We start from the raw sequence: 14,305 nt of genomic DNA on the forward strand, positions 1-14,305 counted from the left end.
GGTGATTCCCTGGTCGGGGCCGTGGGACCGAGCCCCTCCAGCTTGGAGGAGCCGTGCTTACGACTGACTCGAAGGGAGTAACCGCTCCGTGGGTTCGGGTGTTTAACCTCGGCTGCTCCCCGTTCCAGGGGGACACTGGGAGGGAGGCGGGCGGGCAGCCTCTTCAGTCGGTCCTCGCCGCTGTGGTGTGTCTCGGGTCTCCCTTCTCATCTGTCCCCTCGGGGTTCGTTCTGTGCTTCCAGAGGTTGACGAGTGCGCAGAAGCGACGGACGACTGTCACATCGATGCCATTTGCCAGAACACACCGAAATCCTACAAATGCATCTGCAAGCCAGGCTATAAAGGCGAAGGGAAACAATGCGAAGGTAAGGACAGCTCGGCTCCTCTCCTCCCTTCTCTTATTTGTTTGCTCTTTAAAAGCTTTTGTAAATAGCTGAATTCCTGAAACGATTAATGCAGATTTACAGCTGCTTGACCTCCAGTCTCGGTGTTTATTGGCAAGCGTCCCCCTGCTGCTTCTCCTGATTGTCCGGCGGCACAGGCGTCGTGCCCGCCAGCCTGCTTTTAAACAGTAAAAAACCTCAAACCCCCCCAAACTCCCAAGGGGGTGTTCCCCGCCGAGGTGACTCCCGGGTGAGCACCAGCCGCTCGTCCCGGGCAGGGCCGGGCCCGCCGCCGCCTCTGGGCGCCCCGGTGGGCTCCTGGAGGGCTCCCTGCAGGGGGGGCGCCCCTCACGGCTGCCGGGGGGCCCGGCCCGGCCGCTCTCCTCGGGTCCCCCCGGGGCAGAGGGAGCTGGCACCTTCCGCCCGGCTGGCGAGGGGGTTACCGGCACCCTCCCCGGCCGGCACAGAGCTGTGTCTCTGTGGCACCGGCACTTGCTTCTCTTTGACTCTGCGGGCCACGAGCCTCTGTTTTTGCGTTTGTGGAACGCTCTTTTAAAAGGGGCTATTTCAGATTATTGCACTTGCACAGGGTGTAAGAACTTGGTTTACTTCTGTATGTCCTCACATCAATCCCTGCAAATGGAAAAGACCCAGCCTGTTTTGTTAGGCACTGTGCACGCTCATATTTCAGATTTTATGAACTCCACCTTGTCTATTGAACCTCAGCAGAGAGATCATTCTCTGGTGAAAAGAACAAATACTGTAATCACAGCAGAATGCCTTGCAAGTAAGACAGAAGATTTTTTTTCTTTTCCTGCTTTTGTAGATGCTTAGCAGCTATAAAAATTCTCCTTCTAGTCCTCTCTCATTCTATGGCAGACTGAAACTTTTTCAAAATGTATATGGCCAGTCCATTAAAAAGATTAAAGACCTAGAAATGACTTTGCTGAAGTCTACAAAAATTTGAAACCACATATTATTCTCCATGGACTTCCAGAGTGTTTGTTCAAGTGCCCTCATAAAGCATTTTTGTGGTTGTCATATTTCTCTGTCTTGGCCTTAAATTGACAGAGACAAATTCCTACTGTCCACCTCTCAGTGCTCTAATGTCTCGGAGCTGCTGTTCATTTAGGAGCCATATTTTCTTTCTCACAAACAGAATAATCATTCAGCACCACATCTTCCTCTATTCACCCTTTCCAGGGAAAGAGCTCTCTGCAGAGAAAATGTGCTCAAGGTTACAGCATTCTCAGAGTTGGTGGTACTTCTTGGGTTGGTTTTCCACATCAGAAGTTCCCTTGAGCATTAACTGCTCCTGTTTGTATCTGCTGAGCTCTGTTTATGGCAGACTTGGATGATAGTTTAGTGATTATTTAGTGCATCTGTTTCTCTTTGCCTGACTTACCTTGGCTCGGTAGAGAAGACAGCTCAATAAGTAGTGAAATATCAGATTTCTCTGTGGAATGATGTACATAGTCATTGAAGTTCTGTGGCTGATGTCAGACTCCTGCATCTGATGGAATTTAGTGTCTGATGAGCTTGATAAGTGACGTAAGCTGGGACAGACTGCAGTGCCTTCTGCACAGATGCTCAGTATTAGGTAAAGGAGTGTAAGGTGTCTAAACCAGGTATTACTGTGGGTGATACATAACTTTTTTTTTTTACAGTGTTACAGTAACAGTTCTAAAGATTTTGGGTCAGCTCTCTATCTTAAGTTTGTAATTAATATCAAACTTTTAGGTAAGCAGGAAACTTCAAACAATTCTGGATGCTTCCCTTCTGGAGTTTATTTTAGATTACTTATGTAGTAAGTCTTAATTTGATCCCAAAGTACCTTGAAACTTTGTCACTGAGGTTGTGTACCCCAGTGGCAGGCAGATACTACGTCCCTTCCATAAGTGAGGCAGCTCAGCAGCGCAGGAAGGGTCCTACAAGCCCGTGGCACACCCAGGATCTGCCTCAGCTCCGCTCCTCACATAGAGCAGCCTGAGCTCAAGTACTCCAAACCTACGGAAATAAACACACTCTCGCTGTTGATTGATATTTGTTCTGTCACATCAAAACACCTGTAATTAACCCTTAACAATTACCTTTTAAATAAAAGTGGACGTGCTTGTAGTAACAAAGATTAAATATGCCCGATGGTTTTCAATGTGCCAAGCCCAAAGCTGGGTCATTAAATGATTCTGGGTCTTTAGAACTGAGCTTTTCTAAATAAGCTTTTTGATCACTTAAACTAGTTACCTATGAGAAGAGGATGGCTTTTCCACAGATAATGTGTCTCTTTAACTAATTTTTTAGCAAACTCCCTGTACTTTTCCCGTGTGAAGAGCATTCAGTATAGCATGAGTAACTCCCTTACAGCGCGGGCTCTCGCATGCAGCCAGAGTTTACTGAACGAGCAGAATGACAATAGTGCAGTGAGCTGAAAGAAATGATACTATGTGATCAAATTTATTCTAATACATATTAATGAACTACCAGTTTAGGTTATACTGAGGCATTACGGTTAATTTAGAAAGGTGTGCATGTTAATTTACCTTAAACATCAGTCTTAAATGCTCCTTTCATTCACTTAAACCCCATTTTTAGAGAAAGAGTTAGAGTATGGGAGCAAACATGATTTGGATGATTCTGAAGTTTTATAAAAGCTTCATGTGTGTACATATAAAAGCACATATTTGTACAGAGATATCCAGTATGGAATGTGTATCTTGTGTACTCTTGTGTATTTATTTATAATATTTTATTAAAAGAAAATGGTTTAAGAAAAATAGGATCTTCAGGCTAATGCAGGAAGCGTGGAGCCCAGCCACTTGTGCAGGATTTTGTGCATATTTTGACCTAAAGGGTGGGGGGAAATACGTAAGACGGAAACATTCCTTTAAGGGCACGTGTAGAGCTCTAACAGCAATTATAGCTAAATGAAACATCTTCTTGACAGTTTGTTAAATTCCTTTAGCAAGGAATTTGTTTCTGAACTTTGCTGTTCTCCCGAAGTGCCTTTTGGACTGGGTTTCTCCCGGGTTGGAGGATTGGGGATGACTTCCCAGTTTGCAGATCTACCCTACCTTCTTTATTTCTTTTTTTTCTGGGTAGCCTTCTTGCCTGAACCAGCTGAGCTGTTTCTTTCTGCAGAGCAGAGTTGTTTCTCCAGAGAGAGGAGCTGCTTGTTCCTCGAGTGCCCTGCCTGCCTCCCTAGCTGCCCCCAGTGGGTGCTGCGCTGTGCCGTGGTACCTCCCCTATCACATACTAGAGCCTTTGACCCCGGATTCTCTCGCCGGCCTTGTCGTAGGACAGAACAACATGTCCAACCCAGGAAATCTTTAAAAAAAATTTGCTTTCAAGTGTCCATTTCTGTTCAATGTACAAAATCTAGGCATCGCTAGCTGGTTCAGTTGCCCTGGCAGACCTGCTATTACCTAGGAGATCTTCCCTGTCGTGATTGTAGTCAGCATCTCAAAGGCTGTGCCCTGCCTTTGGCTGCAGGCATGCTCTCCCATGCTCCCTAGGGCTTTGTCCTTACCTTCTCTACATTGACTTTAGGTCTCTCCACAGTAAAATTGTTAGCTGGAAAATTGTGCCAAAGCAATGGAAATTCCAATGGGTCGAAAAGAATTCCAAGTCCTGAGGTTCCCTGGGCCTTGGTAGGGCCTCCTTTGTCCCCAGTGCCAGTGTTGCCTGTTGTAGGGCACTCTGTCACTGAGCAGTTCATGAAGGGCTTTAGCTCTCAAACCTAGTTAATTGTTATTGTCCATGCTACTCCTCAGGCTGTTCCAAACCCTCACGCCATTAATGGTTAAAATAATCTGTAGAATTTCTGGCTAATGTTTGTCTGTGCCCATTTTATATTCAGTTAGTGTGTTAACTTTATTCTCTATTTTAAATACTTTTTCCTCAGCCTACTGTTTATTCTCCGTGTGACTGGTTTCAGTGAGTTGCTCTAGCTGTAGTTTCTTTGTCTTGTGGATGATACCTTACATGTAGGATGCTTCCTCTACAGTTTGTAGAGGAAGTGATTGGCTGGTTTCCCTAAGACATGTTCACTGGGTCCTCTTCCTTCTGGGTTGCAAAACTCTGCTCTGAGCTTTCCCATACTGAGTAAGATTGCTCCCTTGCTGTGTTTTTCCTACTGTCTTTCATAGTATTTGCATAACTATTCTTCAGTTCTTTAAAGAATTGGTTTCATGCAGCTGTCCTGTTTCTTGAACTCTTTGTACAGAAGAGAAATGCTTGCAACTTTCAGCTGTACTTTTTTTTAATTCCTGCTGTGAAGCGTCATAGTGCTGTTGATGGGTTTGTCTCTGAGGGCAGCGTACGTGTACCGTGGTGAAGCACCTTGGCAGAGGCTGCCTCGAGAGTGTGACTGTCGGGTTTCTGCTCGTGCTGGACGTTCTGCTGGGCTACTGCCTGGGGAGGCCTGGGCCCTTCTGGGGATGTAAGTTTGTCGTATGTCGATGCACTTGCAGTGCTTTTCCTGGTGTATACTCTGCTTATGTCCATTTGGAAACACAGACTGCTTGTCCTTCCTGAACCCCAGTGCTCACCTGAGGGCTGCTTAGCTCAGGGAGGCTCTCAGGAGGGAGAATGTACAGCCAAATGGTCTAGCAAGGCATCTCCTCATCTGGGGCTGATACGCTGCCTGTCACAATTTCTGCCACGGTTCCTAACGTTTGTCAGTGCACACTGAATGGAAACAATGAGGTATCTGAAAAAATATCCAAATCTAGGTATGTCAGTGCAAGTTATTTCCACGGATGTTGTGTGGTGTCTGGCTTTGTCTCCGACACAGTCGGTGGCTGCAGACAGAAAAACACAGAGTACTGTACAGATCATCTCTAAACTGTTAAAAGCCTTTTTCTGACCTAGGAATTCTCATTTTGTGGCGGCAACAACAGCATAGTGAGTTTCTTACTTTGGTAAAGGTTTCAGACTCTCGCATCTAACCCATGTGCAGGTGCAATAATGTCCTGAAGCCAAAACTCAAACTACCCACGGTGTTTGCAGCAATTCACTAAGGTTTAAAGTGAAAGCTCATTGCATTTACAATTAATCAGAAACGGCATAGATAAACCACTCATAATAATCTTCAGTAATTTTGTGGGTGTAAGGTCAAGTTTCTTCTTACACCTGCTTGTTAGATCTGTTTTTAAAGGATTTTAAACAAATCTTAGCAGCTGGAAAAACATACAGAAAATTTATCTTCTTATCACTCTCATTTGAATAATAACAATTGTTTCTTCGGGCTTGACTTAATGTTCTTCTTTACAATTTTAATCTTGTCCTCCTATTTTACCTTTTGTTTTCTTAAGAAGCTGCTCTCATTCACTGGATCTTAATTTTACTGTAATCTCTCAAAGATCTGCTGTGCTCTTCTCATGCTCTTCAGAAATGAATCCAAATACTGTGATGGGGCTGCTCTGAATCAGTCAGCCTGGAGGCAGCATAGGACATTGCAGAGTTCTCATTTCCCAGCTCCTGGTATCTCACACTGAAGCCTCCTCTGCTCTGCAGGGATAAGTACGCGGCTCTGGATGTCTTTTAAACAGAACAGCCATCCCATTTCTTTTAAGAGCTCCATGGTGTCTCTCAGTCCCCTCTCAGCGGTTCTTTCTGAAGTGAACCATCTTTACCAACGCTGTCATGTGAGAGTGAACGAGTGCTGCTGGGTGTCCTTCGCTCTCTCAAACTTGGGCATCTCGGTGCTTGCACAGCTCTGGTAGGCTCAGGCTTGTGCTGTCTGTGTGTCTTTGCTGAGTAACAGTGATGCACTGAGCAAGGCAGCTTCAGTGACTTCTTCCTGATTGATGAGTCTGCTAATTGCAATGGAAGGTGAACTCATTCCCTCAGGGAAGGGTCATCCTCTGGGATATTGCAAATATTGACTCATTTCAGGCTGAATATTATCACTACATCCATAGCCTTACTGCTTGCAAGAAGGTGCTCTGGGAAGTTGTTTTGGTCAAATCAACTAATATTATCTACTGATAACATTCCACTACGCGTCTGTCAGGGAACAAAGAATTTTCCATGTTGGTGTATTGAGCCTTTTCTTCCCTGAAAACACTGCAAATATCTATGCGTGTTGTCTGCCTGTTCTGAAAAGCTGCAGGAAGATGGAATGCAAACATTTTTCCTAAATATTGTTTCATCCTCTGTTCATATCCTTATTCTCATTTTGCTATTTTCTGTACAACCGTTTCGGGACTGGATCTCAGTTTAGCGCCTGAGGCTTTGGCGCTGGTCTGATTCCTTTTGAACTGGTTGTCCAGTAATCTGGAGGTTTGCTGTGAATATTAGGTACTGAAGCTGCCATGCTTTCTGGTTTCCCAGCTAGAGCACCTTAACAGATGGCATTGATGTCATGTGTTGAACTTGATGTCACCCTCCCATGGTGGCTGTGCCGAGGTCTGTGACGCTGGTTTTATCCCGCTGCCTTGCACCAGCCTGTCTGAGCACAGAGGAGGAGACACTCGGCCACCTCTCAGTCCTGTGGTGATTTTTATTTCAGGGTCAAATCTTCCTTCCCAGTTTTATTCACACAGATTATAGCTTTACTCTGGGTGAAAAAGCAAAAAAATGGGGGAGGAAGAATACAAACTAGCTTCTTTGATTTGAGTTAGTAACTATGTTATTTTTTCTTTTCCCTCTGTAAATCCTACTTATTTGATTGGGTTACTTGATGCATCTTTTTTGGTTTAGGCAATAAAAGTGTTTCCCAGAATCAAATTCTGAGGTCTTTTATATCTGTGGTTTTGTTTTGTTGGTGGTTTTTGGTTGTTTGGGTTTTTTTAATTGTTTGATACCATTTAATACTTGATTCTGAACTTGCCAGTTTTCTGAATTACTTCAGGGAATGGAGTTTCTTAGGGGATGGAGAAGAAGTAGCAAGAAAATACTCCTGAGAACATTTTATAGTAAACCAGAATTGTATTACAGCTTAAGTGAATTAACAGTGTATGATAACTTTTTGTTTCCTCCTTCACGCTGCTTCTGTTCCTTGAATAGGGCTTTTGTTTTGGACAGGGTCAGGCTTTGATTGTATTTATTTATTTATTTATTTCAGATTGCTTTATTTTTCAGACTGTTCAGCAGTTTATCGCACAATACCCGAGTACCCCTCAGTTGGCTCACAGTGCCATCAGTCCCGGTGCCACACACGCTATTGTTTTCTCCTCTCCCTTTTCCTCCCTACCCTGTCCTACCTCTCCGATCTACTTTCTGGCAGCCCATAATGCGGTGTCAGTGAACAGCTCCCCCGGTGGTCCAGTTTGGAAATCTTCCATTTTTACTTAGAATTTTTTTTTCACCCTCTAGAAATGCTTTTTTGGATACACATATCACTATATTTTGCATAAACAAATACCACACCGCTAGAAATGTGGCCTTATTATTCAGCAGCATTACGTGTAATTCTCAATTTGGAAAAACCACTTTTGTCCAAGGATACTTCTCTGAATAGTTGATAAGCTCCCTGTCTGCTGGATGGGCTATGGGTACTCTGGGAACTTATATATAAAATTTCATCAGTCTCAACAGTTACTAAGCTGCCCAACCCAGGGTGGCCTCCTGTGGTGATGGAGGTGTTTAGAAGGAACAACTTCTTTCTCCCAAATATGCAGTATAAACTATCTGGCAGGACAATTCTAATAAAATGAAGGAGCATAAATAGAATGTACTAAGCTCAGTATGAAAGAGTCTGTCCTTTTGCCTTCATTCTTTATACGTCTGCCAGCCACTGCCCGGTGTTCCTTGCGCTCCCACCTGTCACCTTTACTTTGGGAGCAGTCCCTTTTCTCGCAGCCTTCGTTATGTTGTCTTGTATATCCTGTCACTCAGCTGTCTCCTAACCTTGTCATTGTCCTACCGCAAATCCTACATCTCTTTCTTCTCTCCTATCCTAGTGTATTTTCACCTGCTTCTTTTCCATTTTACTCAGTTTTCCTTCCCTTGTCCTCTCCCTCAGTGGCCTGTTGCAGTTCCAGGGTGTTATTCTGTGACCTGGTGTCCCACAGCGAGACCTCTGGGACTGGAGAGCCGGTACCTGCAGGCTCTGGGGACTCCTTACCAGTCCCTTCCCTTGAGTTCTGTCTTCCAAGTTGGAACAGCTCCCCCAGCGCTCAGAGTTTCCCTTTTTCTTCCTTTTTCTCCCTCTCTTTCCTGGCCCCGCCACCAGCTCAGAGTTCCCCTGTCCCTCAGCACGTTCCCTGCTGTTCCCACCCGCAGCCCCGTGGCTCTCCCCTCTGGTGCCTTTGCCTGCCTGCTGCCCGTCGTTTCTCAGCTCCCCTTTGGTTAGGGGGACTGTCCTCAGGGGGATCCATTGCACCTCCACAGCACCCGGTCTCTGTCCTGAGTCTGAAAGTGAGCTGGTGCCCGGGGCAGGGGGCCTCTGGCTGGAGGGTGGCAGAGGAGTTGGGCACCGTGACCTTGTGCCCCTCCCTAAGCCTTGCCCAGAGAAGCACCGCTCCTGCGGCTCCCGTCTCCTCTCCTCGGCGCTGGAGCTGGTGCAGGGATGTCAGGGCCCTGTGGGTGTAGTGGGAGTCACGGGTGGGGCGTGCAGCACTGTACCCGTGGCAGAGGATGGTGGAGGTAGCCTCTGCACCCGTGGCAGTAGTCCAGCCCCTTCTAGACCAGGATATGCGGGAGCCTTGGCTACAGGGCAAGTTTGAGCCAGCCTCAGGTAGCCCTGGGGTGGAGGATGTGTGGCAGGAAGAATGTGTGTACAGCCTTGCTGGAAAAAGGAGGAATGCTCTGCTTCCTCAGTGCACTGATTTAGGAAGTTCCTGTTTGCTTAATCGTGCTTTTTTTGTTGGTGTTTTTTTTGTTTTGGTTTGGTTTGGTTTGGGGTTTTTTTGCATGTGGGCATTGATGTGGGCTATACGTTGAAGAGTATCACTGAAATAATGCCTCCAAAAGCAGAAGAGAAGCCAAAGGATTACAGCGTGGCTCTGTAAGCTGTTCTACACTGAAAGACAATGAACGGGGGTGTAGGGGCTGAAACAAAGGGCAGGGAGAGGGTGGTGGTGGCCAAGGTGAATAGATTTCCTAATCTGGTTTAGTTTCTGGAGCCACTGTGTTGTGAAACTGCAGCCTAAGGCTGAAAAAACGCCAACCAAGAAGGACACTTCAAAACTTTAGCTACCTAAATTTCAGCAGATGATTGCTGAGCTTGTGAATTTATTTGATTCTGATTTTTTTGTTTGTTTTAATGATTTTTTTTTTTAATGCCTATTTTTTTTGTTTGGTGAATTTTCATCTGTAATTTGGCCAGTTTTTTCTGTCCCAAGAAATCTGCTGAAAGGTAACTCCCTGCTGCCTTACAGGAAACAAAATCCGAGAGCATTAAATCTGTTCAAGTAATTGTTTGGGGTTTTTTTTTAAATGTAGTAAAGCAGTGAATTTTCCATATGATCATTTTAGAAAAAAGGCAACTTCCTGGGTTTTTTGTTAGTTTTCACTTGTTCTAAATTTCAGCTGAAAAAAAGACCTGCTTTAAAACAGATACCTTGCATGAAAAATTCTAGCCCATCTGTAATTGTTTGGTGGTTATAGGAAACTGAAGGTGGGGTGTGACAGGAGCCCTTGGAATTTCAAGGCTTTTCTAGGCATTTAAGGTGCTCAGCAAAAGGAATACACTTACATTATGGTTTGAAGAGCTGTTTTGTTCAAATGCTTTGATTCATCAGGGTACTTGAGCATGTGCTTGATCTTAAGAAGCTGTTGCTCTTTAAAGTAATTCTGTTTAAAGGCTTTATGGAACCGAAGATAGTGTCTTTACTTTACAGTGCTCCTTCTCTGGGGCTGTAGATCAGTTTTTCCTTCAGTGACCAAGGAATAGAAGGAAAAGATAACTGGATCACTTAATGAACTGATGTAAGACCTTCATCTTGCAGATGCTGTACACCTGAAACTTGGTGCCTAAGACAGGAGCAGTTTGTTTGGTGTGTAGGCCCCGTAGATAACACAGCAAACTCGAGACCATGCTTTCACAACTACTGATGTTTTACAGTGCAGCCACCAAAGACGGAATCAGAAACCTTAAACAGATTAAATGACCTTCAGATCATTCTGATTCCTATAATCAATCTGTTAAGCAGCTAAGCTGTTATTTCAGAATATAAAGCCCAGTTTTCATTTACTCCCAGTTAGAGATTGCCTAACTCTGCACACCTGCCTCTGCGTCCCGTGCCTTAGTCTGCACGAACCTCTGTCAGTCCTTGCGTTTAAGGAGGCATCGTGCTCACAGAAGGTTAAATTTTTAACTGGAAAAATAAGAAGTGATGCATAATACTGATATTTGGGGATGTGGGTGTTGCTGCAGAATAGGCTTCAGAGACAGTGAGTGGGAGCCTCTGCAGGCGTAGTTATCCGCTGGCCATATCGTTGCTGAAGATACTACAGGATGTAACTGCTGTGCATTCCATTTGCTTGTCAGAGTGAAACTGCACTGAAGTGCCTTAGTTCTGATTTCATGATCTGGAAGCAGAGGCTGCATCCAAAACTTACAGGCAAGTTATCTCCCTGTTACAGTGAAAAAGTGCTTGAAGTAAGCAGGTACCTGCTTTGCTGAATGGGGAGCCCAGGTAGCGTGTATCTATATTTTTTGGCAGCACGTATGTAGGAGAAATTTGGCATCTGACTTGGTACCTCTAGAGATGATAGTGTCTCTGCTTAGTAGAGCTGTGTGTGCCTTTGTTCCTTTTGCACTTTGCTAAACTTTCTTGGAAAAGGGTTCCATAAAAATTGTGATTTGGAGACGTGTCTATATTTTTACCTAACTACAAAGTGCCAAAGTCTGGCTTTATTTAGAAATGCCCATTTTCTGAGGCATTCCAATCTGTCTGAAGATGAATGTGATCAAAGTTCCTCTTTCCACATCCTTCTCCTCAGCCACCGCAGTTATTCTTGTGCAGTGGTCAGCTTCACCTGCTCCCTAAGGCTGGTCTGGGTACGGCACACCCAGGAAGGGCAGGTGCTCGGGAGGTATCGCTCCTGCCTCCGCAAACCCTGCGGTCGGCTCCCGGTGGCTCTCGGTGGGCACGCTGGGGAGAGGTGGGCTGGCCCGGCAGGCTGCCCAAGGCGTGAGCCTGCCTCACCGGCTGCCTCTCAACTCTTGGGCTACTGGAGGGCACACACAAGCAGAGCCCCGGGGCTTTTGCTTGCCCTGAATCCCTCGGAAAGCGAATTGACCTCTGTACAGACTGGAGTGTGCAGACGTATTCGGAGCACGGGGAATAAATGAGGGAAGGAGGGCTGCCAGAATTACTCTGACCTGGAAGAGTGAGCCAGAGAATAAAGCAGGAATAGACAAACTTGCCTGCTAATAGACAAACTCAGCCTGTTTTCCTGAAATAAAAACCTGCAGGCTGAAATGGCTTGGTTTGGGTATAGGCTGTTCCGTAGGGACAGACTGTTTCACTATGTGAAAATGGAAGCAGCTGCTTCTATATACAGAGGTTTACATCTAAGGAGATTATGGCCTCAGAATGAAAGAACTTTTCTATTACAATTCTCTCAAAAGCTGTAACAGTGAAAGCAACCCCTCAAATTGTTGTTTATAGTATGATTAACTGTTCCAGTTGACTAGGAAACAACTTTTTTTTTTTTTTTGTGATACGGATAAAATCCAAGGTGCTGTCACTTTGGTTTTATGTTAACAGTTATGTTAACTTCTAAACCGATATAAAAATGATTTATCTTCTTTATGCTTCTGGCACTTTTCAAAACAGAAACAGTGAAAGGATGCAATCTTTTTAAAATTCTTTTTCTTGAGGGAAGTTGTCTGCATCACATGTGGTTTTATGAAGCAAAACCCAAAAGCTTTAGCGTTTATTCCGAGTAAGGAGTAGACACAAATCTCTTCAGGATAGCAGCAGTAATTTCGTCCATTTTCTAGAATAGCTTATTGACATACTTTGAGTTAATAGAAAAGTTTCCAGTGCACATTTCGGAGTGCTTTCACTGGAGTTTGGCGCACAAAGCAAGAGCATACACATGTACGAATGCCTGTGTGCACCTGCATTCCCGCAGACGACCTTGATTACAGATATCATTGTAATAGATTTAGGTATCCTGAGGAATTCCAAGTTGTCAACTTGCATGTTAGCCTGTGCCTGAGTAGAACAGTTACTAGAATATGTTCCTGTACTGCTTATCCTAAAAGGCTTTTAGTCATTACCGTTAATAGTGATGTTACGATTTAGGCCCCGGTGGTAATTTTGCAGTGTTTTTCAGACCGGTATTTTGGTGTCCTGGGTGGAAGGGAATGGGCAGTGGCTGCAGCCTGCTCTGCAGTGGGAGGCACCGCCAGCCCCTACCCGGAGTGGGGTTACATGGTGGAGCTGCCCGAGTTAGCCGAGGCAGGGCTGGAGGCTCGGAGCCCCGGGGGGACCTTCCTGGAAGGACCAGCACGTGTCTGTGAGTGTTGCCTTTCACTGAGGAAAGGGCCAGAGCTTGTAATCCTGGAGCCACCTGATGATCCTCTGCAGACGGTTTCTGTGGGTCCCGTGTTTGATGGAAGGGGCAGCCTGCTGTCCCGGTCACGTCACCGGAGCCCAGCAGAGCCCGGAGAGAGCGGTTTGGGGCTTGGGTAGGAGCGTGGACAGAGGGCCCTGCAGGGCGAGGGCACTGCGCAGCTGGGCAGGGGTGTCCCTGGGGCACGTCATGCCCGTGGAAATACGGGCCCCTGGCCTGCTCGGCGCATTTTGCTTGAACTTGCTAAAATAACTTGATCTCAAAGATGAGACCAAGCAGGAAGAATTTCAGTCTTTGAAGAAGCTGTTAAAATGTGAAGTGGAAGGTGAGGTGGGAATGCTTTGAAAGGTGGTTTATGTAAGCAACACAAGTTGTAGTGTGCTTCAACCTTGACCTGTCAGCAGTCCATACGCAACATACATGCTTAAGCCTGTTATGCCAAGTCTAAACACAACTGTCAAAAGGGAGAAATATGCTACTGGGGAGTTTACTGCATGTCTTTATTAGTGAACTATATAAAACTAAGGGAGAAAAACTGTAATAGGAGCAGGCTTTATGCTATATTTATAAAATTACAAAATATTTTATATTTTGTTTTCTAAATTATGCCTGGTAAGGTGTAACATATAAACATTATGTTCTACTGAAAATCTAGTTCACTGATGGGTTCTTTAGTAAATTTTATGATCAGCAAGGAAGTATAAAACTGAAGGGAAATACACATCTTCTGGTCTGAATTAGTCACTGACATGGTCTTTTCTATTATAGTATTTGAAGCAGGAGGGAGTGCTTTAAATGCTTCAACCCATTTAACCTTAATTGCTCAGTTTTAATAGACATTTGCTAACTAAAGGAACCAAATTATAGCTTGAATTAGGCCTTACTAATCTTAATTAAAAGCTCTACTTTATAATCGGAAACAGCCTATGTTTAAAACAGTAAGCCTTTCTTAAATGCCTTATTTTAAAATGCTAAGGCCCTTTTGATAATTGTTCAGACTGAATACGGGTAACCATTATTCTCCTTATATTGCACTTAATTAAAAATATCTCCTCCATGTGGTTTTGTGCCTTCTGCTGGCTGTAAAATTGTTTGACTGGTGGGCGGTGGGATTACTTTACTTTTCCTGTGGTAATGTGAAAACATATTGCTGCCCTTTGTTTTAAAAGTTTTTTGGGGTCAGGAGTTACAAAATGAACATGTGAATCAGTGCAAACATTAGCTTCCTGCATTTCTCTGTCCTTAAGTGAGCGCTTGTCAGTCACTGCAATTAATTGTTATATTAGGCACGTAATTACAACCATTAATAATACAACCTATAATTCATTGAGTTTAACTTTTCAGTTGTGCTCAGACAGTTGATTTTGGGCTTTATGTTGCACTCGGTCCAGAGACCTGACTTCCAGTCAAAATAGAGACTGTTCTGTCGGGAGGGAAGCCCTGGCGCT

The 14,305-nt window shown here is 44.8% G+C and overlaps 1 protein-coding gene across 1 annotated transcript in view; it reads left to right on the forward strand.

Moving 5' to 3' along the window:
- The window catches only part of SCUBE1 (signal peptide, CUB domain and EGF like domain containing 1), a 228,838-nt gene that overhangs the window by 36,777 nt on the left and 177,756 nt on the right, over window positions 1-14,305 (forward strand). Inside the window, exon 4 of the mRNA XM_026864497.1 lies at window positions 129-365. Within this exon, the coding sequence (XP_026720298.1) occupies window positions 129-365 (237 nt within the window). The remainder of the gene's footprint in view (window positions 1-128; window positions 366-14,305) is intronic.

This window comes from Athene cunicularia, assembly GCF_003259725.1.
Source record: "Athene cunicularia isolate RWA chromosome 1 unlocalized genomic scaffold, athCun1 chr1_part2, whole genome shotgun sequence".
Taxonomy (NCBI): Eukaryota; Metazoa; Chordata; class Aves; order Strigiformes; family Strigidae; genus Athene; species Athene cunicularia.